Below are 25,733 nucleotides of genomic sequence, written 5' to 3'. Positions count from 1 at the left end.
CTTTTAATTGCCTTTATTTAAGTTCAAGACACTAGTTTGAGACCTAGTTTCCTCAAACTGAATTTGAAATTCTACCACGCTATGATCACTCTTCCCAAAGGATCCTTCACTACGAGATCATTAATTAATCCAGACTCATTATATAATACCAGATCTAAAATAGTCTGCCCGCTGGTTGGTTCCACAACGTATTGTTCCAAGAAACCATCCCACATACACTCTATGAACTCTTGCTCAAGGCTACTTTTGCCAATTTGATTTGTCCAATCAATATGAAGATTAAAATCGCCCATGATTATTGCCGTACCTTTCTTACAAGCCTCCATTATTTTTTGATTTATACTCTGTCCTACAATGTGGCTACTGTTTGCGGGCCTGTAGACCATTCCCACCAGTGACTTCTTTCCCTTATTATTTCTTATCTCCACCCAAACTGATTCTACATCATGATCTTCTGCTTAGAAACCATTCATAATTTAAAACAATCTCCTTTTGGCTTTTTCTGCTATAGTGGAAATGATCCCAAGATCTCAAGTTTCTCCTTATTGCTAATTTCCCATTCTGGTGAATTTACACTCTGTGGTGTTATGGTTGAATGTCCTTTCTATAAAGGGCCATCTGAAACTGCACACAGCATTCTGTGACCTAACCATTGTCTTATAAAACTTTATCATTATTCCTTTACCTTCATGGCTTATGCCCCATTTATAATACTCAAAACTGTATTGCCGTTTTTTATGGCTTTATCTACATGCACTCACACTTTCAAGGAATTATGCATTTGAATCTCTAGGCTTCTCTGTTCATCCACATTCTTTCGTGCCTTTCATTGAGCATATAGTTCCATTCCCTACTTTTCTTCCCAAAAATGTATTATTTCACGTTAAATCATTTCTGCCAAATGCCTGTCCAGTCCACTAATCTGTGCATGTCCTCCTGAAATCTTTTATAGTGCTCCTCGTGTGTCAGCAGCAAATGTTGATATTCTCCCAGATCCTGGAGGAAAGATAACTGTGTAGGGTAAGGAGACAATGAATAATCACACCACCATCTCTGTTAACTGATCCCACTGACTAGTAAGGCACTGTTCTAACTCCTGCTGTGGATCTAAATAAGGGAGTAGGAAAACTTCCTTCTGCGGATTCTTTGAGACCAGAGAATTCTTGTATTATTTACACCTGCTGAGGTACTTAGAACAGCTAGCTAAACTGATCAAACTACTTATTTATTTGAATGTACAATCCATCTTTCCCACACCAACACAAAAAGTGGCATTTAGAAAAGAAGATGCGGGGCAAACAAGAGGAAGCGGAGGAATGACATTTCATGAAAACAGAAAGCCTACCCACCTTCTTTATCCTCCTAATCCCATCTCCCACATCAGCTTTCTATCACGTCCTCCTTTCACAAAGCCTTTTCTTTTGTTGGCTTTGGGTCATTTCATTAATCTAAGCATCCAGTCAAACCACATCCATAAGGATTGAGGCGTTTATAAACCATTCAGACACTTTACTTACTGGAGCAGACTAGAGCGAGGCTCCATGCAAACAGTTCAATAAACCATTTTTGCCTGCTTTTTCATGTCAGTGAGCTTCACCGTTTCTGTTTTTTTATTTTCTATTTTCCTTGCAAATCACCTCGTTACATTTTGGAATTTTCAACCATTTGACCACAGAAGGGTTTGGTATCATTTATATTATTACTTTTGAGTTAAATCTAGTTCACAAAGAAATAAACTCCCACAGTAGCCAAAGCATGAAGGGAATGTGTATTAAAAACTAGATAGACGAACTTGTGGAATATACCATTTCTAACCGAGACAATTGGTGTTATTTTATTCATCCCAGACTCACTGGCCGCGATTTCACCAACAGTGGCAAGAAGGGTATGGCCGGCATTGGTGGCATGTGGGGAATGCACTCCTGGCTCCATCCCGCCCTCTCAACACAATCTTAATGATTGGGCTTGTTAAGCCAGCCCTGCGAGGTTCCCGGCCAATTTACAGGAAGCGGGTCTGATGACATCATCTGATGATGCGTCATCAGTTTCTTCTTTATTTTGAAGACTTTGTGTTCCTGGGCAGATTTGTGTGCACCTTTGCAAGTGGCTTAGTTAGTTGTAGTGAATGGTCAAACATAAGGCTACCCTGCACAATGATGATGAGTGTGAAAGGAATGGCTTGGTCATTGCAGGGATGCTTTATGGTGCTCAAAAGTTTCCTTAAAAGGACCATGGCCAACTTTTTTTTGACAGTTCTTCTGTCAGTGTTCTACAGAATTGAGCTACTGCAAACACTGACACAAAGATGCACGGCTGTACCCAGGCTCTCCCATGACTCCCTCCATATGCTTATAGAGGGAGTCACAGCATGCAGGGAGGTTCTCTTCCCTTCCAAAGGACGGAAGAAACCTCCCCAGGACACCAATGCAGCCTAGTTGCACATTGCACAGGAGGGCTCAAGCAGGGAAGTCGTCAGAAGGATCTGGCTTCAGTGGTGCATACCTTTCAATAATCTCAGTAGATCACAAAATGCTACTGCAAAGCCACACTCAACCGCATCTTGCTGTGCCACTCATCACATCCCCATCACTCTGCATTCCCTACCCTACTCCTGCACATCCTTACTCACACCAACTTACCTTGCACCTCCACCCATCCCTCCCTCTCTTCTACACTATCACTTCCCCATCTTACTAGCCATCCTTTACACTCCGTCATTCTTGCCCAATCATACCAACGAACACACAAGGGTAGGACTTAGGTCTTTTAGCCAATGTTCAGGTAGAGTTTCTGCTAATGTGTTGTCAAACATTGAAATCTTTATTTTGAAGACTTTGTGTTCTTGGACAGATTTGTGTGCACCTTTGCAAGTGGCTTAGTTAGTTGTAGTGAATGGTCAGACATAAGGCTACCCTGCACAATGGTGATGAGTGTGAAAGGAATGGCTTGGTCATTGCAGGGATGCTTTATGGTGCTGGTGTTGGGTGGTGCCAACCTGGCGCATCATGTGGCAGCCAGGGTGCACAGCGTCAAGTGAAGTAAATGTGGCCATGGTGAGGCCATCCCTGGTCTCCGGGACAGCACTGTAGACAGTGTGTCCTGTGAAGCATCGGTTGATTGTAGAGAATGTTGGTGTTGTTGTTGATGATGCTGGTGTGTTTAGTGATTGTGGTGGGATTCTGAGAACCAAGGTGAGATTTTTTCAAGGGCACTGATGCTGCTGGAATAGATGGCAGGTGAGGTTGAGATGACAGAAGTGATCTGTCAATGGTGAGAGAGGTTGCTCCAAGGAGGTGACAGTGAATACCGAGTTCACTGCAAACACTTCCAAATTGCATGCAGCTCAAACGTTTCTTCCAAATCCCTGAAGGCTTCAGCTTCAGACATTGGAAAGTGAACAGCTGTGAAATGGTAGCTTTTATACCACTTCCGCAGCTGTCAATTAGCCAAAGCAATGGAGAGTCACTGAGAACCCGGCACACTTACCTGACGTGAAACCCAAGGGTCAGCAAACTTGGTAAAATGGTAAGTGCCTGCTTTTAATTCTCTTATATAGCAGTAAACTATCTGTTATGTATCTTAATTAACTGGCAATCTGCATGCAGACCTGACAGTTGAGAAACTTACAAGGAGGCGGGCTCAGAGCGGTATCCCGACCCACTGTCAATCAGGACCATTTTAACAGTGGACCGGCCTCTAAACCCACACTCGCAGGGCTGGGAATATTTCAGCCATAGTCCCAATCAGCAGGAAACAGCAAATGATAGCTTCCAGGGGGCTTCAACTGGAGCGGCAGTAGCCAAATTAATTGTCCCACAGAGAGAGGGGGTCAGAAATTGAACTACTGGTTTCTTGTCTACACAGGGTCAAATGAACATAAATGTATGATCTGGAGTAAGTTTTGTGTAAGATTTGGTGAGGGAAACAAGGGGCAGACATATCCCTCCTGTTGAAGATAGAAGTGGTCAGATTCAGAGAAAACACTTTCCAGAAAGAGTAAATGTTTAGCTAGCTAACAGGTATAGTGTGGTATATTTGCTATTCAGCCCATCAGGCCCACTCTATCCAATGTCCCTATATGATTATTCTATCTAATATACTACTTATAAGGAGGTTTACTGAAATTAAGTCAAAGTGAGGTCAGATTTACACTAACTAATGTTCCGTATGCTCAATTATTGAATATGAAATAAAGCAGTTTAACAATTTGCATCTGGCCTTATTTCACTAAAGTGTTAATTAGTGTACCTACCAGAAGATTTGAGAAGCACATGCATTTAGACACGAGAGCATGGTACCCACTTCATGCAACAAAGGCTTTCATTGTTATGGCCATATGTCATGTTATTGTATGACATTCTATGTGACTGTGACAAAGGTGAACTATCCCTCCTCGACCTGCCTGCAGCCTTTGACACAGGTGACTACACCATCCTCCTCAAATACCTCTTCACCGTCGTCCAGCTGGGTGGGACTGCACTCGCCTGGTTCTATTCTTATCTATCTAATCGCAGCCAGAGAATCACCTGCAATGGCTTCTCTTCCAACTCCCACACCATTACCTCTGGTGTCCCCCAAGCATCTATCCTTGGACCCCTCCTATTTCTAATCTACATGCGGCCCCTTGGCGACATCATCCGAAAACACAGCGTCAGTTTCCACATGCACACTGATGATACCCAGCTCTACCTCACCACTACTTCTCTCAACCCCTCTACTGTATCTAAATTGTCAGACTGCTTGTCTGGCATCCCGTACTGGATGAACAGAAAATTCATCCAATTAAATATTGGGAAGACCGAAGCCATTGTCTTCCATCCCCGCCACAAACTCCTCTCCCTGGCATCTGTCTGAGGCTGAACCAGACTGTTCGCAACCTCGGTGTCATATTTATCCCCAAAATAAGCTGCCGACCATATATCCGTGCCGTCACTAAAACCACCTGTTTCCACCTCCAGAACATTGCCCGACTCCGCCCCTGCCTCAACTCATCTGCTGCCGAAAGCCTCAACCATGCCTTGGTTACCTCTATTGACCTGACTATTCCAATGCACTCCTGGCCAACTTCCCATGTTCTACTCTCCATAAACTTCAGGTCATCCAGAACTCTGCAGCCTGTGTCCTAACTTGCACCGAGTCCCATTCACCCATCACCTCTGTGCTCGCTGACCTACATTGGCTCCTGGTTAAGCAACGCTTTGATTTTAAAATTCTCATCTTTGTTTTCAAATCCCTCCATGGCCTTGCCCATCTCTACGTCTGTAATCTCCTCCAGCCCCACAATCCTCCGAGATATCTGCGCTCCTCTAATTCTGGCCTCTTGAGCATCCCTGATTTTAATCGCTTAACCACTGGTGACCCTGCCTTCAGCTGCAAAATCCCTAAGCTCTGGAATGCTCACCATAAACCTCTCCGCCTCTCTTTATCTCCTTATGTGGCTTGGTGTCAAATTTTGTTTGATAACGCTCCTGTGAAACACCTTGGGATGATTTACTAAATTAAAGGCTCTATATAAATGCAAGTTAGCAGTATGTTGGACCATCACTGACTTCCTATAAGAAAATCACTTTCACTCTGCCGTCAAATAACTCACAAGTGCCTTGCATTTAATATAAGGGCAAAAGAAAATCCTGAATTACAAAAGGCCATTCAGCCCATCAGGCCCACTCTATCCAAAATGCCGAAATGATAATTCTGTCCAGGACTTCCCTCCTGCACTACCTGTTGATCCAGTATATTGGAGAACATTAATATCCTTTCCTGATGTCCCTTGGAAACATCGAAACATAGAAAATAGGTGCAGGAGTAGGCCATTCGGCCCTTCGAGCCTGCACCACCATTCAGTATGATCATGGCTGATCATGCAACCCCATTCCTGCTTTCTCTCCATACCTCTTGATCCCTTTAGCCATAAGGGCCACATCTAACTCCCTTTTGAATATATCTAACAAACTGGACTCAACAACTTTCTGTGATAGAGAATTCCGCAGGTTCACAATTCTCTGAATGAAGAAGTTTCTCCTCATCTCGGTCCTAAATGGCTTACCCCTTATCCTTAGACTGTGACCCCTGGCTCTGGACTTCCCCAACATCGGGAACATTCTTCCTGCATCTAACCTGTCCAATCCCGTCAGAATATTATATGTTTCTATGAGATCCCCTCTCATTCTTCTAAATTCCAGTGAATATAAGTCGAGTCGATCCAGTCTTTTTTCATATGTCAGTCCTGCCATCCCGGGAATCAGTCTGGTGAACCTTCGCTGCACTCCCTCAATAGCAAGAATGTCCTTCCTCAGATTAGGAGACCAAAACTGTGCAAAATATTCAAGATGTGGCCTCACCAAGGCCCTGTACAACTGCATTGAGACCTCCCTGCTCTTATACTCAAATCCTCTCGCTATGAAGGTCTTCTTCACCGCCTGCAGTACCTGCATGCCAACTTTCAATGACTGATGTACCATGACACCCAGGTTTCGTTGCACCTCCCCTTTTCCTAATCTGTCACCATTCAGATAATATTCTGCTTTCCTGTTTTTGCCACCAAAGTGGATAACCTCACATTTATCTACATTATACTGCATCTGCCATGCATTTGCCCACTCACCTAACCTGTCCAAGTCACCTTGCAGTCTCTTAGCATCCTCCTCACAGCTCACACTGCCACCCAAGCTTAGTGTCACCTGCAAACTTGGAGATATTACATTCAATTCCTTCGTCTAAAACACTGATGTGTATTGTAAATAGCTGGGGTCCCAGCACTGAACCTTGCGGTACCCCACTAGTCACTGCCTGCCATTCTGAAAAAGACCCGTTTATTCCTACTCATTGCTTTTTGTCTGCCAACCAGTTCTCTATCCACGTCAGTACATTACCCCCAATATCATGTGCTTTAATTTTGCACACTAATCTCTTGTGTGGGACTTTGTCAAAAGCCTTTTGCATGTCCAAATACAACACATCCACTGGTCTTCCCTTGTCCACTCTACTAGTTACATGCTCAAAAAATTCTAGAAGATTTGTCAAGCATGATTTCCCTTTCATAAATCCATGCTGACTTGGACCGATCCTGTCACTACTTTCCAAATGCACTGCTATTACATAATTAATAATTGATTCCAACATTTTCCCCACCACCGATGTCAGGCTAACCGGTCTATAATTCCGTTTTCTCTCTCCCTCCTTTTTTAAAAAGTGGTGTTACATTAGCTACCCTCCAGTCCATAGGAACTGATCCCGAGTCGATAGACTATTGGAAAATGATCACCAATGCATCCACTATTTCTAGGGCCACTTCCTTGAGTACTCTGGATGCAGACTATTAGGCCTTGGGGATTTAGCGGCCTTCAGTCCCATCAATTTCCCGAACATAATTTCCTGACTCATAAGGATTTCCTTCACTTCCTCCTTCTCACTAGACCCTCGGTCCCCTAGTATTTCCGGAAGGTTATTCGTGTCTTCCTTAGTGAAGACAGAACCAAAGTATTTGTTCAATTGATCTGCCATTTCTTTGTTCCCCATTATAAATTCACCTGATTCTGACTGCAAGGGACCTACATTTGTCTTCACTAATCTTTTTCTCTTCACGTATCTATAGAAGCTTTTGCAGTCAGTTTTTATGTTCCCTGCAAGCTTACTCTCATACTCTATTTTCCCCTCCTAACTAAACCATTTGTCCTCCTCTGCTGAATTCTAAATTTCTCCCAGTCCTCAGGTTTGCTGCTGCTTTTCCTGGCTAATTTTTATGCCTCGTCCTTGGATTTCCCTAATTTCCCTTGTTAGCCATGTGGATATCTGAACGGAATATATGGAATTAAGGACAGTAAAGTAAACGGGATATATGAAAATGTATAAGCCATGGAAGAATAGCTGGGAGAATGTCAGATTGCAAATAGCGCAACATCAGCTTAGCTAACAGTCTGTCTCAAGGTTTCAAGTCACTAATCCTGCCAATAATATATAATTGTAACATGAAATACATCTGCAGAATTGCAAGGTCTCAGTAAATAAATAGTCACACCATTAGATTGAAACATTTGGAGGCAATACTTAAGCTTTCAAGAAGAACATCTCATATAGATTGACTAATGAGTGACTGAGTTAGACTGTCAATCCATTTGTATTTTGTTATCTGATTTCAAAACTGTATAACTGTTAACGCTTTACGATGTAACTTCACCTATCCGTAGGGAGTGTGTACGCTCTATCCAGAGAGTATATCTTCTGTCTGATAGGTCTTACTGGCCGGTAATAAAGACTGCTTTGTTCAAAGCACAAGAGGTATTCGACTCAGTAATTTTACTGAACCAGATTGAAGTAAAAGAATCCAGGAATTAACATTTGGTGTCAGAAGTGGGATCTCAACGGACGACTGCCGAAAACTTGCGAATTAAGAGCCAGACTAGCCTTGGACGAGACGAGGGGAAAGTGGCCACTGGAGTGAGTATGATTTCAATACTGCTCCAGTTTCCCCCGGTTTCAAAAGTCTGAGGAAAGTTTAGCCACTCGCTGGTTCTCAGGTAGTGTCTGAACGAGATCCAGGACAATCTGGTGAATACCTTTCAAACTTAGAATAGGGATAGAGATAGGGAAATTGTGCGATGATGCAAACCAAGCGGCGACTTGGAAAGATAGTTAGAGCTAGATAGGGATAGATGATCAATCATGGATCCAAAAAAATTTAATAGGAAAGAAAAGAGACTCTTGTGAATGTCTGTTTAAATGAGAAATGCTTCTGTGACTTTTACTGTAAAAAAAAAGCCGGGGAGTTGTGGTTTGTTTTATCTCAAACAGAATGAAAGTTTGTTTTAACCCTTCGTAGTGTTGTCCTGTATGTGGGAAGTTTAAGAGTGTGAACCTTATTGAATTACGTATATTCGGATGATAAGTTGCGGAGCCAGGAAATGCCCAAAGGATAGATTTGTTAAAAAAGAAAAAATTACATGGTCCCGGTGGTTAAAAAAAAAAGAAAAACTTGTTGAAAACAAACATTCAGAGAAGGCACAGCAAAACAACTGAGATGGATTCAAAAGGATTTAAAAAAAAATAATAATTTATATTAAATAACACGACCTTGAGGCTGGAACAATTGAGATAACGAAAAGCAGTCCACAGCCTACGTGCCAGACTTCTCTCTAGTTATAAAAAAAAAGTAACGTACTAAATAGATGCCAAAAGAAAAAAATGTTCTGAGATTTTAAATTATGAAAAATATAAAATCACTCCTGTCCAGTTGGCAGAAAAACTCCATTAAATTAGGGCTTTCATTGACTGATTGAATTTAAACTGCGCAGTAACGCGAAAGGATAGGGAAATTTGGAGACTAAAAAAAAAATTAATTGAGGCTCATAAGAAATCAAAATTAGAAATTAGGCTCACAAGGAATAAAATGGGGATTTAAATAGAAGATAGGTGTTCAACTCAGGTACGAAGGGACCTTGAATATCACTTGGCCCGTCTAGGCTCTGATTGAATTAAAAAAAAAACCCCGCAGCAACTCGGAAGGTAGGGCCGACGCGAACGCGCGGCCGAGAGAGAGAAGGGCCGAAGCGAACGCGGTGACGTAAACGCGCAGTGAAGCGAACGCGCAGTGACGTCAACGCGCAGTGACGTAGACGCGCGGTGACGTAAACGCGCAGTGACGCCGACGCGTAATGACGCAGAGGCGCAGCAACGCGAATCGCGAAAGTCAGTGCTAATGGCAGTAAGTCTGTAAGTCTTAAAGTGTTTAGAGTTTTAAGTTTAGTATTAAGATCGCACGGCTATGCGGACCGTGCGGTGATGCGGGTAATTTTGTAGATCGTGCGGCTATGCGGACCGTGCGGTGATGCGGGTAATTTTGTAGATCGTGCGGCTATGCGGACCGTGCGGTGATGCGGGTACGTGTTAGAAGTCTTTGTCTATTTTGTAGATCGCGCGGCTATGCGGACCGTGCGGCGATGCGGGTAAGTGTTTAAAGTAAAGTTAAAGTATCTTAACTCGCGCGGCGACGCGAGCCACGGGTCGACGCGGATTGCGCGGCGACGTGAACTGCGAGGCAACGCGGATTGCGAGGCGACGTGAGCTGCGAGGCAACGCGGATTGCGGGGCGACGTGAACTGCGAGGCGACGTGGTAGTTTAGTATTAAGATCGTGCGGCGACGCGGACCGTGCGGTGATGCGGGTAAGTGTTAGATTTGGAGTTAGTTAAAGTCCGTGTTAGTTCTGTAAAGTCTGTGTCTATTTGTAAGTTTGTTTAAATTGCACGACGACACGAACGCGTAGCGACACAGTAATACGAGGGGCAGTGTGAAAATGGGAAATCAGTTAGATAAAACCACGGATGCGGATAGTCCGCTACAAAAGTTATGTGAGGAATTCCCTGAAAGAGCTGAAGACTTTAGAAAATTATCAGGAGCCCTGAACAAATTATTAGGGGATGACCAGTGGCCTCTAAGTGACACTAGAAGCGTAGAGGTAAAAAAAAAGCACAGGGATTAATTTGGAGAAGGGGACGAGGAAAAGGGGATAAAAAAAAAATGTAATTGCAACCTGGCGACATTATTGTCAGAAATTAAAAGATGCATCACTTCTATCGAGTTGGCAAACAAATGCTATTAAATTAGGACTTGCATTGACAGAGGGAACACATGTTAAAACTGTAGACGTCTTTAAAAAAAAAAGAATGAATGTGCGCACGAGAAACTTGCTAAGAGATCCTCTGGGACCTCTGAGAAAGGTATTGATCAACTATAAGTTAAAATGGCTGGCTTTGTGTTAACCGAGGCTGATGATGAAATTGATGAGTGGCCACTGACTCAGCGCCCAACGGCGCCTCCCGCACCCCCTGGCCTCTTGCTCCAGTCCTCTTCCCAACACCCTCCACCTAACACTCCGGTAAAAAGAGTTAGGAACAACCACATATCACCAAAGCAACAAACCCAAACTGACTCCTCATCCTCTGATAGCGATTCGGATCCCCAGTTTACAAGCAATACAGCCGAAAGGACCAGATCTCACACTCGAAAGGGCAGAACTATATCTCAACATCACAAACAGTCCCGTAAATCTTCTAGTCAACCTACCAGTCCAAGTTGTGAAAGACATAGCAAACACCCCCGCCGATCGAGACGCAGAACTGTCAAGCAGTCAGACAGCTCTGAAACATCCTCCGGCCTGGAAATGATTTCCAAGATCCCAAAGTCCCGACACCAATTCCCTGTCAGACCAATGCCAAACCCTGATGCACAACAAGCTGCAGACCACCTCTCTATAGATGTCTGTGATCTTCAAACAACTATTTGATTGCTCACGCTATCCGGACAGATGGAAAGGGCAGTTAGATATTATTGGCAGAAAAAGAAAGGGGAGGGGGGAGGTGCGCCCCCAACCCGGGTCAAAACTGAATACGTGACTAGAAAGGAAGAGCCATCTCGGGAGGAAGGATCAATAGAACCGCAGTGTTGCATACAGGATTGGATGGATAAGCAAGGATACGGTTATACTAAACAACCAAACGGCCCGAGCCCTGCTAATAAACCTCCCTATTGTCCCCGGCATGGTATGGGAAGAGGCCGGGACTGGGTAAGAGGAATTGACTGTTTTAATTGTGGGCAGGAAGGACATTGGAATAAAAATTGCCCCTACCGTCAGCATGGAAAAGGAAGAGGAGGAAGAACAGGGGGGCAAGGGGGGAGAGGAGGGTCTTACACTAACTTCTCCCAGAACAACCCCTTTGGTCAATTGTCCCCCGATTGACTACGCAGCTTGATTGTGCAGGGATCCTCCCCGGACGACGAACCCATTCTGAATGAGTGGCAACCCTTTTTGATAGATACGGGAGCCTTCATGTCTTCTGTACAATCAAAGCTTAAACTCCCTGCTTCTACTGAAACACAGGAACTTTCAGGATTCCTGGGACAAATCTCGACATTCCCAGTGTCAGAACCGGTTAAAATGGGTTACCAGGAAGAATCGGTGGAACATCGAGTTGTTATCACAACCAATCTGGACTGTAACTTGATGGCTAGAGACCTCCTTTGCAAATTCCAGTTGCATTTGGAGTGTGGAGATAACGGGATTATTGTAAAACAGGAAACCCTTAAGCGGCAGTATTATACCACTAGAACCCCTCAGTGGTGGTCTCTGGACCTGCCGCAGGCACCCTGTCACGTGACCCTAGCATACGATCCCAGTGGAAAGAATCAGGACCTGCAGAACTTTTATCAGGATCACGAAGGGGAAGTGAAGGGAATTCTATTAAGGGCTAGAGTGACTGGACTGGAAAGAGAGGCAGATTTTGTGGAAGTGGATAAGAATCTGTGGAAACAGCCCCTAACAATGGCACCGCATATTGCTTGTGAAGTATTAGCCCCTCACCATGCTAAAGATTTGGGAGTTATGGTACGCAAGGCCATAGATGAGGCTGACCCTACCAGCCGGGATGTGCAAATGGGGACCCCGAGAAGGTCTTAACGACTCTACAGCATCATACTGGCTCCGGCATACCTGACTATGTGTGGGCAGAGAACCCCTCCCAAGTGGGTTATACTCCCATTGATCCGATTGAGATCTCAGTGCAGGGCAATCCGACAGAACCCACTGAAATCACAGGCAATCCTAAAATGACTTTTTGGCACTATACTGCAATTAATCCGGCCTGTTTTCTTACTGAGCCACCCCAAGATGAGGAAGAACCCAGTCATGATTGTTTATGTTTGTTCACGGAAGTACTTCTATTAATCCAGAAGATACACGAATCTCAGGATACGCCATAGTAAACCAGGAGAATCAGGTCTTGGAATCTGCTGCTTTGAAACCGCCTATTCTGCTCAACAAGCTCAACAATTCGCCCTCACCCAAGCCTGTATCTTGGCCAAAGATCTCAAAGTCAATATCTATACCGACTCTAGGTATGCCTTTGGGGTGGCGCATGATTTCGGACAATTATGGAAAAATAGGGGATTCCTAACCTCACAGGGGAATGAGATATCTCATAAACAGTTAGTATCTGATTTGTTGCAAGCCCTCATGTTCCCCAAACGCATTGCCATTGTACCAAGAGGCCAAACAGGCCTCTCGTGACCAACAGATGGTAGTGCCCAAAATTATGAGTCAGATTAAAAATCCTGCAAAGGATAAGTTAGCCTCGGAAAAACCAATGCCAACCATCCAAGATGTTATAAAAGCACAGGGGGACGCTCCTGAAAAAGATAAACTGTTGTGGAAATATTATGCATGTACTTATGACAATGTTTCTAAACTCTGGACCACTCCCGCGGAACAGACTTGCATGTCTGACGAGTTGGCCTCATGGGTTATAGAATGTCTGCATTTTGCTACTCATTGTGGAGCAAGGGCAACAAGTGATACGCTTTTGGCTACTTGGTGGCACCCTAAACTCCAGGCGCTCACCCAGAACATCAGTAGTCGTTGCCTGGTTGGCCAGCAACATAATCCAGGGAAGGGAGTCCCCTGTGATTGGGGTAAAACGCCCCTACCCGAAGGTCCCTTTGAGACATTTTAGTTGAACTACATTGAGTTGCAAAAAGTTCAGTGTTACAGATATGTGTTAGTAATAGTAGATGTGTTTAGCAGATGGATTGAAGCCTACCCTAACCTGGACAATAAGACTCAGACTGTTGTTAAGGTGTTAATGAGGGAAATTGTTCCTAGATATGAGATCTCAGCTAGACTGATGACCACCTATGTTCTTTCTCTGACTCAGGCTCTGCGACTAGTTCACAACCAGGTTCAAGATGCTCACCTCGACCTCCCAGTTTTACCCGAATTGTCCCTCGTGGCACCAGGGAAGTATGGATTCGGAAGGGATTAGAGCCACAATGGGAGGGGCCTTTTTAGGTGTCACTCACTACCCCCACTGCAGCCAAGGTTGAGGGGAAAAGTGCCTGGGTTCACCTGCACCACTGCAAGCTCATCACCATTTAAACAAATTTTGCTGGTTAGTCTAATTCCTGTTTCTGTTCCAGATCTCCTCCTCCCTATAGCTGAACAAGGCAGTTGAAGGAGGATCAGTTTGACCAAATACACTGACGGAGACCTGAAGGGAAACGTGAAAACAGAACTCTTTTTATCAGCTAAATAATTGGACTATTTATAAGATGAGATTGTGTCTGTATGCTACTGTCTGCATAATAGTGTTGATATATGACAGTTTTGGTGCACGGGAAGGAAGACAAAGGCGAGAGCTCCATGTAAACACCTTTTTGTATATGTCTTACGTTTATGCGGAAAAAGGGCACTTCACTAGATGCTGGGTGTGTTCACATATCCCTATACATTCCAAAGGGGGAATTCCTTTGCGCACCGTTCCCCTGACCCTAACTGAGACTGTTAGATGGATTCAAAGAAACGATATTGGAACAGGTAGCTCACCGCACTGCTGAGGCTCTGGAGGGCATCACAGCTGAAATGGTAGCGATAAGGACCGTAGCATTACAAAACCGAATGGCCCTCGATTACCTGTTAGCTGAGAAAGGGGGAACGTGTGCCCTGATAGGATCTGAATGTTGCACTTACATTCCTGATAGTTCAGAAAACATAACCCACCTTGCCGATCACATAAGGAGGGAGGTGAAAAAGTTATCCACACCAGCAAAAGAACTTAGCAGGTTTGATTGGTTTCTGGGTGGATCTTGGAGATCCTATCTAATACATGGCGCAATTGTTCTCATCATAATAATTACCTGCTGTTTGATTGTTGGTTGCCTTAACCTCTGCTGTAAAGCAATGACAAGGTTAGCAGACCCTCTTGTGGTCAAGGGTTCCCGGGTTATGATCCAACAAACTAGAGAACTACTCAACAATGCAATACTCATAGAATGATCCTAAATGTTATCATAGAATGATAAAAGGGGGGATGTGGATATCTGAACGGAATATATGGAATTAAGGACAGTAAAGTAAACGGGATATATGAAAATGTATAAGCCATGGAAGAATAGCTGGGAGAATGTCAGATTGCAAATAGCGCAACATCAGCTTAGCTAACAGTCTGTCTCAAGGTTTCAAGTCACTAATCCTGCCAATAATATATAATTGTAACATGAAATACATCTGCAGAATTGCAAGGTCTCAGTAAATAAATAGTCACACCATTAGATTGAAACATTTGGAGGCAATACTTAAGCTTTCAAGAAGAACATCTCATATAGATTGACTAATGAGTGACTGAGTTAGACTGTCAATCCATTTGTATTTTGTTATCTGATTTCAAAACTGTATAACTGTTAACGCTTTACGATGTAACTTCACCTATCCGTAGGGAGTGTGTACGCTCTATCCAGAGAGTATATCTTCTGTCTGATAGGTCTTACTGGCCGGTAATAAAGACTGCTTTGTTCAAAGCACAAGAGGTATTCGACTCAGTAATTTTACTGAACCAGATTGAAGTAAAAGAATCCAGGAATTAACAGCCACGGTTGAGCCACCTTCCCCATTTTATTTTTACGCCAGACAGGGATGTACAATTGTTGAAGTTCATCCATGTGATCTTTAAATGTCTGCCATTGCCTATCCACCATCAACCCTTTAAGTATCATTCGCCAGTCTATCCTAGCCAACTCACATCTCATACCATCGAAGTTACCTTTCTTTAAGTTCAGGACCCTAGTCTCTGAATTAACTGGGTCACTCTCCATCTTAATGAAGAATTCTACCATATTATGGTCACTCTTCCCCAAGGGGCCTCACACAACAAGATTGTTAATTAATCCTCTCTCGTTACACAACACCCAGTCTAGGATGGCCAGCTCTCTAGTTGGTTCCTCAACGTATTGGTCTAGAAAACCATCTCTTATACACGCCAGGAAATCCTCCACCGTATTGCTACCAGTTTGTTTAGCCCAATCTATATGTAGATTAAAGTCATCCATGATAACTGCTGTACCTTTATTGCACACATCCCTAATTTCCTGTTTGATGCCATCCCCAACCTCACTACTACTGTTTGGTGGTCTGTACACAACTCCTACTAGCGTTTTCTGCCCTTTGGTGTTCAGCAGCTCTATCCATACAGATTCCACATCATCCAAGCTAATGTCCTTCCTTACTATTGCGTTAATCTCCTCTTTAATCACCAACCCCACCTCCTTTTCCTTTCTGTCTATGCTTCCTGAATATTGAATACCCCTGGATGTTGAGTTCCCAGCCTTGGTCACCCTGGAGCCATGTCTCCATAATCCCAATTACATCAGATCCGTTAACAGCTATCTTGGAAATGAACACAAGCAATGCTGTTAAATATCTTGACCCCACATCTGCTACCTTTCACATATCTGTCTGAGGCTTGTGTATAATTTGTTCTTCAACCTATAAACTTTCTTGTCCTACCCAAAAATGTTTGCATTCTCTCACTGTAAAGCTCAGAAGTAAGGCTGGAAAACAGCAACAACCAGGTATTTTCCAACCCTCTCCATGTCTGCATTGCCTCCATCAGTCAAATGTTGATACAACAGCAGTTCTTAAAGATTAACTGGTACAAAGCCACATAGACCAGAAAAGTTCCATGATTTGATCTTTTGTGCTAAATCAGCCAATGCAATGGTAAGGGCACAACAATTGGCCTGAGTGTCCCTGGCTAGGGCATAATAAATACTGCCGGGGAACCTTGCTCATTCTCATTATTCAGTAACCACTACGTAAAGCGTGTATTTGTGGATGTTAATTGACGTGAGAATATGGCCTTGTTGTATTGCCCCCCTGTCTGTGACCAATGATTCATTATTCAGGGCCACACATGTCTTGCCTCGGGAAGTATGGCCAATTGGGTGAAATAATAAAAGGCTGACGACACCTGCCATAAAATCAAACCCCAGTTTGAGTCACAACTTCAGTAGGAAGGAAGGGGCAAAATGTGATTGCCTTAATCTGTTCTCACACATTGAGCGTGGTAAGTTTTCTGAATATTAAGTGCCGGTGATAGATTTAGCACAAGGATTGAAGGCAGGCGATCGTATTTCTTCCCTTTTTACTCTCAGGCAAACCTATTAAAGGATTGATAACATTTTACAGAAATAGCATTAAAATTCACTATGTGATTTGTAGTGAACAAAAATTGTCAATTTAGAAAATGTAACCTACCTCAACCAAAACACCAACATATGGTATAGATCCTTCATCATACTTTACAAAGAAAAGCTCGGGATTTGTTTTCCATACTCCTAACCATGTACTTCTTGCACGTAACTTTTCAGTGAGGTACTTGCTCATAGCTTCATCTGCTTCTTCTGCCTTTGTAGAAATGGAAAATTTAATATTTTAAAAGTATGTTCTGCAATTCAATCAAAACTGACACACTACAGGATTTTTTTTTCCCCTCCTCTATGGCAGCCCTCCATTACCTCATTCAAGTTACCATTCTTCAGGTGCAAACTGTTAGCAGGTTACTCAATCATTGGAGAAATCACAACTAAGTCAGGTCCTATCTTCACTAGACCTCCACTTGCATACTTGCTTGCAAAATAGAGCTGGATAGTAATTGGAGGTGAGAATCCTAGCTGATCTTTTCCCCTCCATGTCTCAGTGTGCTAAGACCAATTGTATCACTTCAACTGCAGTTCCAGTTGCGATCAACCAACTCAGCACAGAAAGGGATCAAACATGAGAATTTCTGGTTTGTGTAGTTTAATACTACACACAAAACAGTAATTTTATCACTATTCCATCAGGGGATATTCAGACTCGTGTTTAAAAGTAGTGCAGTAATTTTATGGCAACTATCAATTACAAATATATTGTAGGTTAGTCTGAACACATAAACCCCAGTATTTTTTTAGATTTTAATTGCAATGTTGTAAATGGTATTAAAGTAAATGTAATGCATTGATAAGAGAGATGATTAGAGGACAGAAGGTAAATAAAAAGTAAATTGATATTTTTTGAATTGGTGGGATGTAGATAACATGCCCCAGAGTTCTGTACTGGAAACTCTTTTGTTTTCCATTTATATAATTAGGACATAGGAAAAAGAGGAATTATATTGAAATTTGCTGATGGTATTAAATAATGAGACATAGCAAACTTTGAGAAAGAGAACAGGCTGCAAGAGGGACTGCGCCAGCTGAAGGCTCCAAGCAGATTTGCAGACGAGATCCACAATGTAAGGTCCCAGAAGATGCAGTTCAATGCAGAGATATGTGAAGTAGTATATGTTGGGGGAAGGAACAGTGATAGGCAGTATATTCTAACTAGTAAGATTTGTGGAAGAAGAGAATTTAAAGGGTGCAGATACATAGATCGTTAAAGGTGGATTCCAGGTAGAAAAAGCCATAAAAGCACAAATGAGATTCTTGGATTTAAACATAGAGACATTGAATATAAAAGCAAAATGATGTTGAACATGTACCGGACACTGGTTCCACTACAGTTGGGGTAATTCAGACATTATAGGAAGGATATTAAGTCACGGAAAAGGTACAGTGAGGGCTCACTAAAAACAGATGCTGGTTGGCATTCATTTACCAGGACATCGACTCAGGATTATCTCCAAAAGAAAAAAAGGGTAGCTAGAAGAATTTTTTCTTACTGAGTACATTAGCACATGGACTGCTTCACCACAAGTGACTATTCAGCTAGAAAAGCCCATAAAAAGGCAAATGAGATTCTGGGTTTTTAAATGAAACTGGATAAGTATTTGAAAAGGAAGAATATAAAAAGATGAGGAAAAGGAAAGGAAATCAGATAGCTCCAGTTGAAGAGTTGGTACCACAATATGCTGTAATTTTTATGATTCTATGAAATCTTGTTTATATACCATAAAAATATCCCAGGGTGATATTACTTTCAAGACTACTTGAAATGTAGGCAATGGCTCTAACAGCAGGCATCAAAGCACATTTTGGGGTATCACTCCACCTGTGTGAGCAAATGTACAAAATAAAATGGATGCACAAACTGCTGATATTTTTCAGAACATTTATGGTGTTAGTTTATCTCAAAGCACTAACAACCCGCCTTCCACCCCCTCCAAGTCACCTTCCCTTGCTCCCTGATTTATGCCATATTGAAGACTTCTGGAAAGCTATGTTTACAAAAAGGCAGACCTGATGAAGGAATAGGAAAAGCTGTTTTTTTTCTTGCCAATTTTCTCCTGTCAACTTTCTGTCCTAATTACATTAGCTTCACATATGGATACCCACTGAACCCTGCCCAAGTGACCATTACTCATTTTTGAACCTTCACAGTCAATGTGATTTGGATACTCAACCTCAGCAGCACCAAGGCCAAGTCCATTCCAGCCTCATCTGATACCCACATTCGTATACTTCCAGCATGGGTCACATACAGTAACCCAAGAGAAGAATCTATTGTCACATTCTTCTCTTTAACCCAGGACTGCTCAAGCCAATTGTAATACCTGTACCCTTAGTGCTAGCCTAGTTGTGATTAGCGAACACAAAGACAAGCAATCAAATCTGGTTCTTTCCTAATTTGTGTAAAATTTCAGTTGAGTGATATCATTAAAGGCGAATGCTGCTCACAATGCATTGCTTCCATTCATGATTTCAATTCATAACATCATGTTCTCACAAGATGGGAGTTCTACAGAAAAATTCTACATTACTATTTTTAAAGCATAAAGACACTGCAAGTGTGCATATATTTGCCTTTATACATAACATTTAAAACGAAGGACAATTCTATAGCTTGCACTCCTTTTGAATTATTTCAGTCAGTGGCCATGCATTAACATTTTAGATAAGTTTTGAATTTACTCATAGCACCAAAAGGTAAGTCTATCCAGTTGGGTATAAAACGCTGTTGACAGATAATTCTGCACAGAAATCACGAAACAAGTTTTATTTTAATACCAGAGCCTTATCAGTTGAATAACAAATACTTGTGTCATTGTTCAACCTCCACATAGAAATAAATAAGCCACCATCTAAACAGAGAAATCCACTGAGATACTATTCTTTAAGAATCATACAGAAATCTCAAGGATCATTCGGCTATATATTAAGTTTCATTTTGGAAGCATCCTTCAGTTCAAAATTGCTTAAAATCTGAACTTGGCATGACTAATTGTGTTCAGTAAAATACATGTTGTTACACTATGAACATCTGTTCGCTATTAAACACCCCAAAATGCTTACAGACAGTAGTAGTAAATAATGGCACTATACAGTGATACTCAGCAGTCATTTCACTGTATTCAGATGTTGTCATGAACCACAATATCAAATGTCAGGTAAAATCACTCCCATATATCGATCATTATTTTGAAATTTTTTTGTTCGTTCCTGGGATGTGGGCGTCGCTGGCAAGGCCAGCATTTATTGCCCATCCCTAAGTGCCCTTGAGAAGGTGGTGGTGAACTGCCTTCTTGAAGCGCTGCAGTCCATGTGGTGAAAGTACTCCCAATAGTGCTGTTAGGGAGGGAGTTCCAGGATTTTGACCCAGCAATTATGAAGGAACGGTGATATAGTTCCAAGTCAAAATAGTGTGTGACTTGGCGGGGAAATTGCAGGTGGTGTTGTTCCCATGTGCCTGCTGCCCTTGTCCTTCTAGGTGGTAGATGTCGCGGGTTTGGGAGGTCCTGCTTATGAGGATATTTTTATTCTACTCTGGGTTCTATCTTTTTTGATGATTGCAAATGTTGTGATAGAAATAAAAACAAAAAATGCTGGAACTTCATAGCAAGTGAGTCAACAGCTACAAAAGACAGGTTATGACATCATAATTTGTCTTTTCTGTTTACAGCTGCTGACTGATCTGTGTATTTCCAACATATTCTGCCTTTATTTCAGATTGCCAGCATTTTTATCGTGATAGGTTCAGACAGCCATCAGTGCTTTATGTAATTGGTGACTTTTAAATTGTCACCTAATGAGTGTTACTTCATCAATTAATAATCCAGTTAATTACAGGGGATAACACTCTTAAATTTGGATTACTGATTGGGACATGGCTTTTGGATTAAAGTCAGATTCCACACACAGACAATGAGGTGAATTTCTGTGGGGGTTCTCCCATTCGTCCACCGTAACTTCAGTGGAAACATCACAGAAACCCCCCAGGAAAACAGCATTTTTCCGGGGTTTCTATGGCTCTTCCACTGAAGTTATATTAGACAAGTGGGAGAACGCCCACAGGAATTTACTCCCAATACGAATCTTAGGAGGGGCATAGCATGAACATGTCCTCATACATGCCAAATCGCTGTGCTTTACATGGAGTCAATATTTCTGTTCATTCTGTTGCTCCCTGCTTCTCCCCTCACCGCTACCTGATGCTGCGGTTCTGGAAAGTGACACTCGGCTACATGCCGAGGGAATTCTTGGTCTCATGATACTTTCATCCAGAACTTAACTTCAGGTAGGGATGGAGAGAGGAGAGGCAAGTCCCAGTGTAAACTATTGGGGTAGTAGAAGGGTGCTAGTGTGAACGGAAGCAGGAGGGGAAAAGGGCCAACATGAACTGATAGAAAAAAAGAAAAAGGAACAAGAGTGCAAGTGTGAACTGGGAGAGGTTGAAGTGTGGAGGGAAGTGTCTCCATGCCATTTTGACAACCACAGCAACAATTTAGCAACAGGGTACTAATACATCCCGTGTGGTGGCTGGTGTGCAATGGCCACCACACGTTAAAAAAAATCCACGCACAGGCATCTTCCACCCTTCAAGATGTAGTTCAGGATCTGGAATATTAGGTCCTTCATTGAAACACCTGTGAACTCATCCCTTTTTGGCATGGAAGCAAGTCATCCTCGTTTCGAGGGACTGCCTATGATGATAACACATATTCACAATTGCTCATAATACTCCACAAGTGATGATGAAAAATCCCTATACATTTTGCCACAATCTTCTATATCCAAGTGACAGAATGTTGGAGAAAACTGCAGCTTATGTTATGACAACCGTGCCCCGCTGCACCGTGTGTAAATAAATGTCAAAGGCCTATTATTTGGGACTGTTCGTGAGTTGTTTCAGGGCGGTGTTTGCGTTTTTAGAACAATTCGTCAGCTTTTGCAAGCTTTCTGGTTGGCATGATGCAAGTGCACAACAGATGGGGGTCGAGCAAAAGTCCAAAGTTACAATCACCCCTCCATGGCCTCCCCACTTCTCCAGCCTCACATCCTTTCCCGCAATCTTTGGCCACCTGTGCATCCCACCTCCTTTTCCCCATCGCAGGCACTTTTCAGTCGGCCTCGGCCCTGCTCTTCAAACCCCTTCTAATTATGTGAATTCCCTTTCCCTCCGGTGCTGCTTTATGCTTAACTACCTTGCAAGAAGCCAAGATCTGATCACAGTACAAGTTCATCCTGCTCTCCGGGGTGAATTTGACGGTTGACACATAAACGGGCGGCAGAACATGCGCTTCTTCCAACTCCTCGGACTCTGCCGGCCTGTGCTTCATCTCCCGCTGGGCCGCTCGCACCGGCCGAGGAGACGAAGTCAGGAGTCGGACAGAACTGGTCCCACTGCTTTCCCCTGCGCTCTTATCATCCAGGTCAATTTCCGCTGAGTGACTCATCTGTGCATCGCAGGCAACATCCCTCTCGGATGAGCACGACGCCATTACCGCGCTCGCCCGTTGTTCTCGGCCCTTCCAACTGCCCACGGGAGCGCGCGGCGCTGCCCTGCCCAGCCCCAACGCGAGCCACACACGAGGGGCGAGGGGGCGGGGTTAACTGGCGCGAGAACGCGTTGCGCAGGAGGGAAAACAATTAATCAAGCGTTTGACGCCCAACGGCAGAAAGACACGAGACAATAGGCACGCGCCAAAGCGCAGAAGCAAAGGCGGGTTGTGGGCGGCGGCCGAAAGGGCAGCACGCGACAGGCGTTTAAACTGGCGCGGGCGTGTTTTCAAATTGTATGCAGTGCGCCAGCGCCCGGGAACAGCAAAGGAGGCAAAGCAACGGGAAGGAGCTTTCGTACGTGACACGGTGACTGCAGCGGTGGCTGCAAGTGTTGTATTTCAAGCACTTTTTTTTGCATTTTGGTTCTTAAATCTTTGGTTTCTTATTTTGCTTTGAGCAAAAACAGCTCCCCACATAAATACTCAAGAGTTTCTGGAGAGCGATCGGTTCCTTGAACCCAATACATCTCCCATCTTTAAGCCTGGACGGCAAGGAAAATTCATTCAGCTGCCCTTCCGCAAGGGAAGACAACATTCACTTATGAGGCTGTGCTGAGGGCGATTTTAGACATGCGAATGTTACGTGCTCTGTTGGAATGATGGGTTAGCGGCTCTCAATACATTGCTCAACAAAGCTGGATTATGGTGGGTCATAACCGCGGTGACTCCTGCAGCACTGTTCCTTTTTTAAAAAATAAATTGGTTTGAAACTTTACCGCACCAGACTTTGATCTCAGCCGAAGTGATGGTGATAGTAATTATCTTCAGCATCCCTTGTTAAGGAAAGGGAAAAATGAACATATAGGGGGAGGAATTGATCTTCACCAATAGCGCAAATCAGGTGATAACATTTTGGCAGCCTATTTTACACCCATCTGATTTTCTTTTCCTTTGACTTCCCAGCTTTTATTTTCTCCTCATTGGGGGCTGGGCATATGTCTGATTTTCTTCTGAATTGAATTACATTTCTTCATAGCAAGAGAACATTCCATTCTCCCGGTTTCTCCGTCGCATCTGCTCTGATGACGCCACCTTTTACACAAGTGCCTCTGACGTCTTTTTCCTCAACAGAGGATTCCACTCCGCTGTGGTTAACATGGCCCTCGACCGTGTCCGTTTTATTTCCCGCACCTCTGCTCTCACCCCTTCCCCTCCCTCTCAGAACCACGACAGTGTTCCCCTTGTCTTCACCTTTCACTCCACCAGCCTCCACATTCAACGGATCATCCTCCAGCACGATCCCACCACCAATCACCTCCCCTCCCAGCATTCGGAAGGGACCGCTCCCTCCGTGACATCCGGGCCCACTCCGCAGTCACACCCAGCACCCTCTCCCCTTCCCATGGCACCTTTCCGTGCAAGCACAGGAGATGCGACACCTGCCCTTTTACCTCCTCCCTTCCCACTATCCAGGGCCCCTCCTTCCAGGTGAAACAGCAATTTACTTGTACTTCTTTCAATTTAGTATACACTATTCACTGCTCATGATGTGGTCTCCTCTACATTGGGGAGACCAAGCGTAGATTGGGTGACCGCTTTGCGGAACACCTCCGTTCAGTCCGCACATGTGACCCTCAGCTTCCGGTCGCCTGTCACTTTAATTCTCCACTTCCACTCTGACTTCTCTGTCCTCAGTCTCCGACACTGTTCCAACGAAGCTCAGCGTAAGCTCGAGGAACAGCACCTCATCTTTCGTTTAGGCACTTTACAGCCTTCTGGACATCGAGTTCAACAATTTCAGAGCGTAACCGCTGTCAATCTTTGGCTCCCCCCCCCCCCCCACCCCCGAGCCAGTTTTTTTTTCTCCTTGTCTCTAATAGCAGCTGGTCATTATTCCACCATTCACACTCTATCTTGACTAATGTTTTTCTAACTCCTGGCATTACCATTTTAATTCGGCCCATCATCTCTTTTGTCTGTTTAATCTCTCCTGCCTTACACTCTATCACAGACCTTCCCTTTTGTTCTTTCCTCCCCTCCCCCTTTCAGTGCTCGTTAAGAATGTGTTCTTTTCGAATACTCCAGTTCTGACGAAGGGTCGTCGACCCGAAACGTTAATTCTGCTTTCTCGCCACAGATGCTGCCTGACTCGCTGAGATTTCCAGCATTTTCTGTTTTTATTAGAGAACAGGCTATTTTAGATCCAGTATTGTGCAACGAGAAATGGTTAATTAATAACCTTGTAGTAAAGGGGCCTTTGGGGAAGAGTGACCATAATATGATAGAATTTTACATTAAATTGATTTAGTTAAATCTGAAACTAGGGTCATAAATCTAAACAAAAGAAACTACGTAGGTCTGAGGGGAGGGTTGGCTAAGGTAGATTGGGAAACTACATTAAAAGGTATGACCGTAGACAAGCAATAGATTGCATATAAAGAATTAATACATAATTTACAAAAACATACATTCCTTTAAGGCACAAAAACCCCACAGGAAAAGTGATCCAACTGTGGCTAACAAGAGAAGTTAAACATAGTATTAGATCAAAGAAAGAGGCTTATAATGTTGCCAAAAAGAGCAGTAAGCCTGAGGATTGGGAGGATTTTAGAATTCAGCAAAGGATGACCAAGAAATTGATAAAGAAAGGGAAAATAAAATATGAGAGTAAACTAACGAGATACATAAAAACAGACTAAAAGTTTCGATAGGTATGTAAAAAGGAAAAGATTAGCAGAAGTAAATGTAGGTCCCGTACAAGCTGAGACAGGAGAAATTATAATGGGGGAATAAGGAAATGGCAGAGAAATTAAACAAATACTTTGTGTCTGTCTTCACGGAAACATAGAAAATAGGTGCAGGAGTAGGCCATTCAGCCCTTCGAGCCTGCACCACCATTCAATAAGATCATGGATGATCATTCCCTCAGAACCCCTTTCCTGCTTTCTCTCCATACCCCTTGACCCCTTTAGCCGTAAGGGCCATATCTAACTCCCTTTTGAATATATCCAATGATCTGGCATCAACAACTCTCTGCGGCAGGGACTTCCACAGGTTAACAACTCTCTGAGTGAAGAAGTTTCTCCTCATCTCAGTCCTAAATGGCCTACCCCTTATCCTAAGACTGTCCCCTGATTCTGGACTTTTCCAACATCAGGAACATTCTTCCCGCATCTAACCTGTCCAGTTCCGTCAGAATCTTATATATTTCTATGAG

The 25,733-nt window shown here is 43.3% G+C and overlaps 1 protein-coding gene across 1 annotated transcript in view; it reads right to left on the bottom strand.

Moving 5' to 3' along the window:
• Positions 1–22,639, bottom strand: part of LOC139268130 (testicular spindle-associated protein SHCBP1L-like) — a 129,485-nt gene extending 106,846 nt beyond the window's left edge. The window contains exons 1-2 of the mRNA XM_070886155.1: positions 22,220–22,639; positions 17,077–17,226 (exon numbers count right to left, since the gene is read on the bottom strand). Of these exons, the coding sequence (XP_070742256.1) occupies positions 17,077–17,226; positions 22,220–22,516 (447 nt within the window). The 5' untranslated portion in view covers positions 22,517–22,639. The remainder of the gene's footprint in view (positions 1–17,076; positions 17,227–22,219) is intronic.
• Positions 22,640–25,733: the final 3,094 nt, after the last annotated feature.

Source organism: Pristiophorus japonicus, chromosome 8, assembly GCF_044704955.1.
Source record: "Pristiophorus japonicus isolate sPriJap1 chromosome 8, sPriJap1.hap1, whole genome shotgun sequence".
Lineage (NCBI taxonomy): Eukaryota > Metazoa > Chordata > Chondrichthyes > Pristiophoridae > Pristiophorus > Pristiophorus japonicus.
The sequence above is the reverse complement of the archived record's forward strand: the minus strand, read 5'-3'. Positions and strand labels throughout refer to the sequence as shown.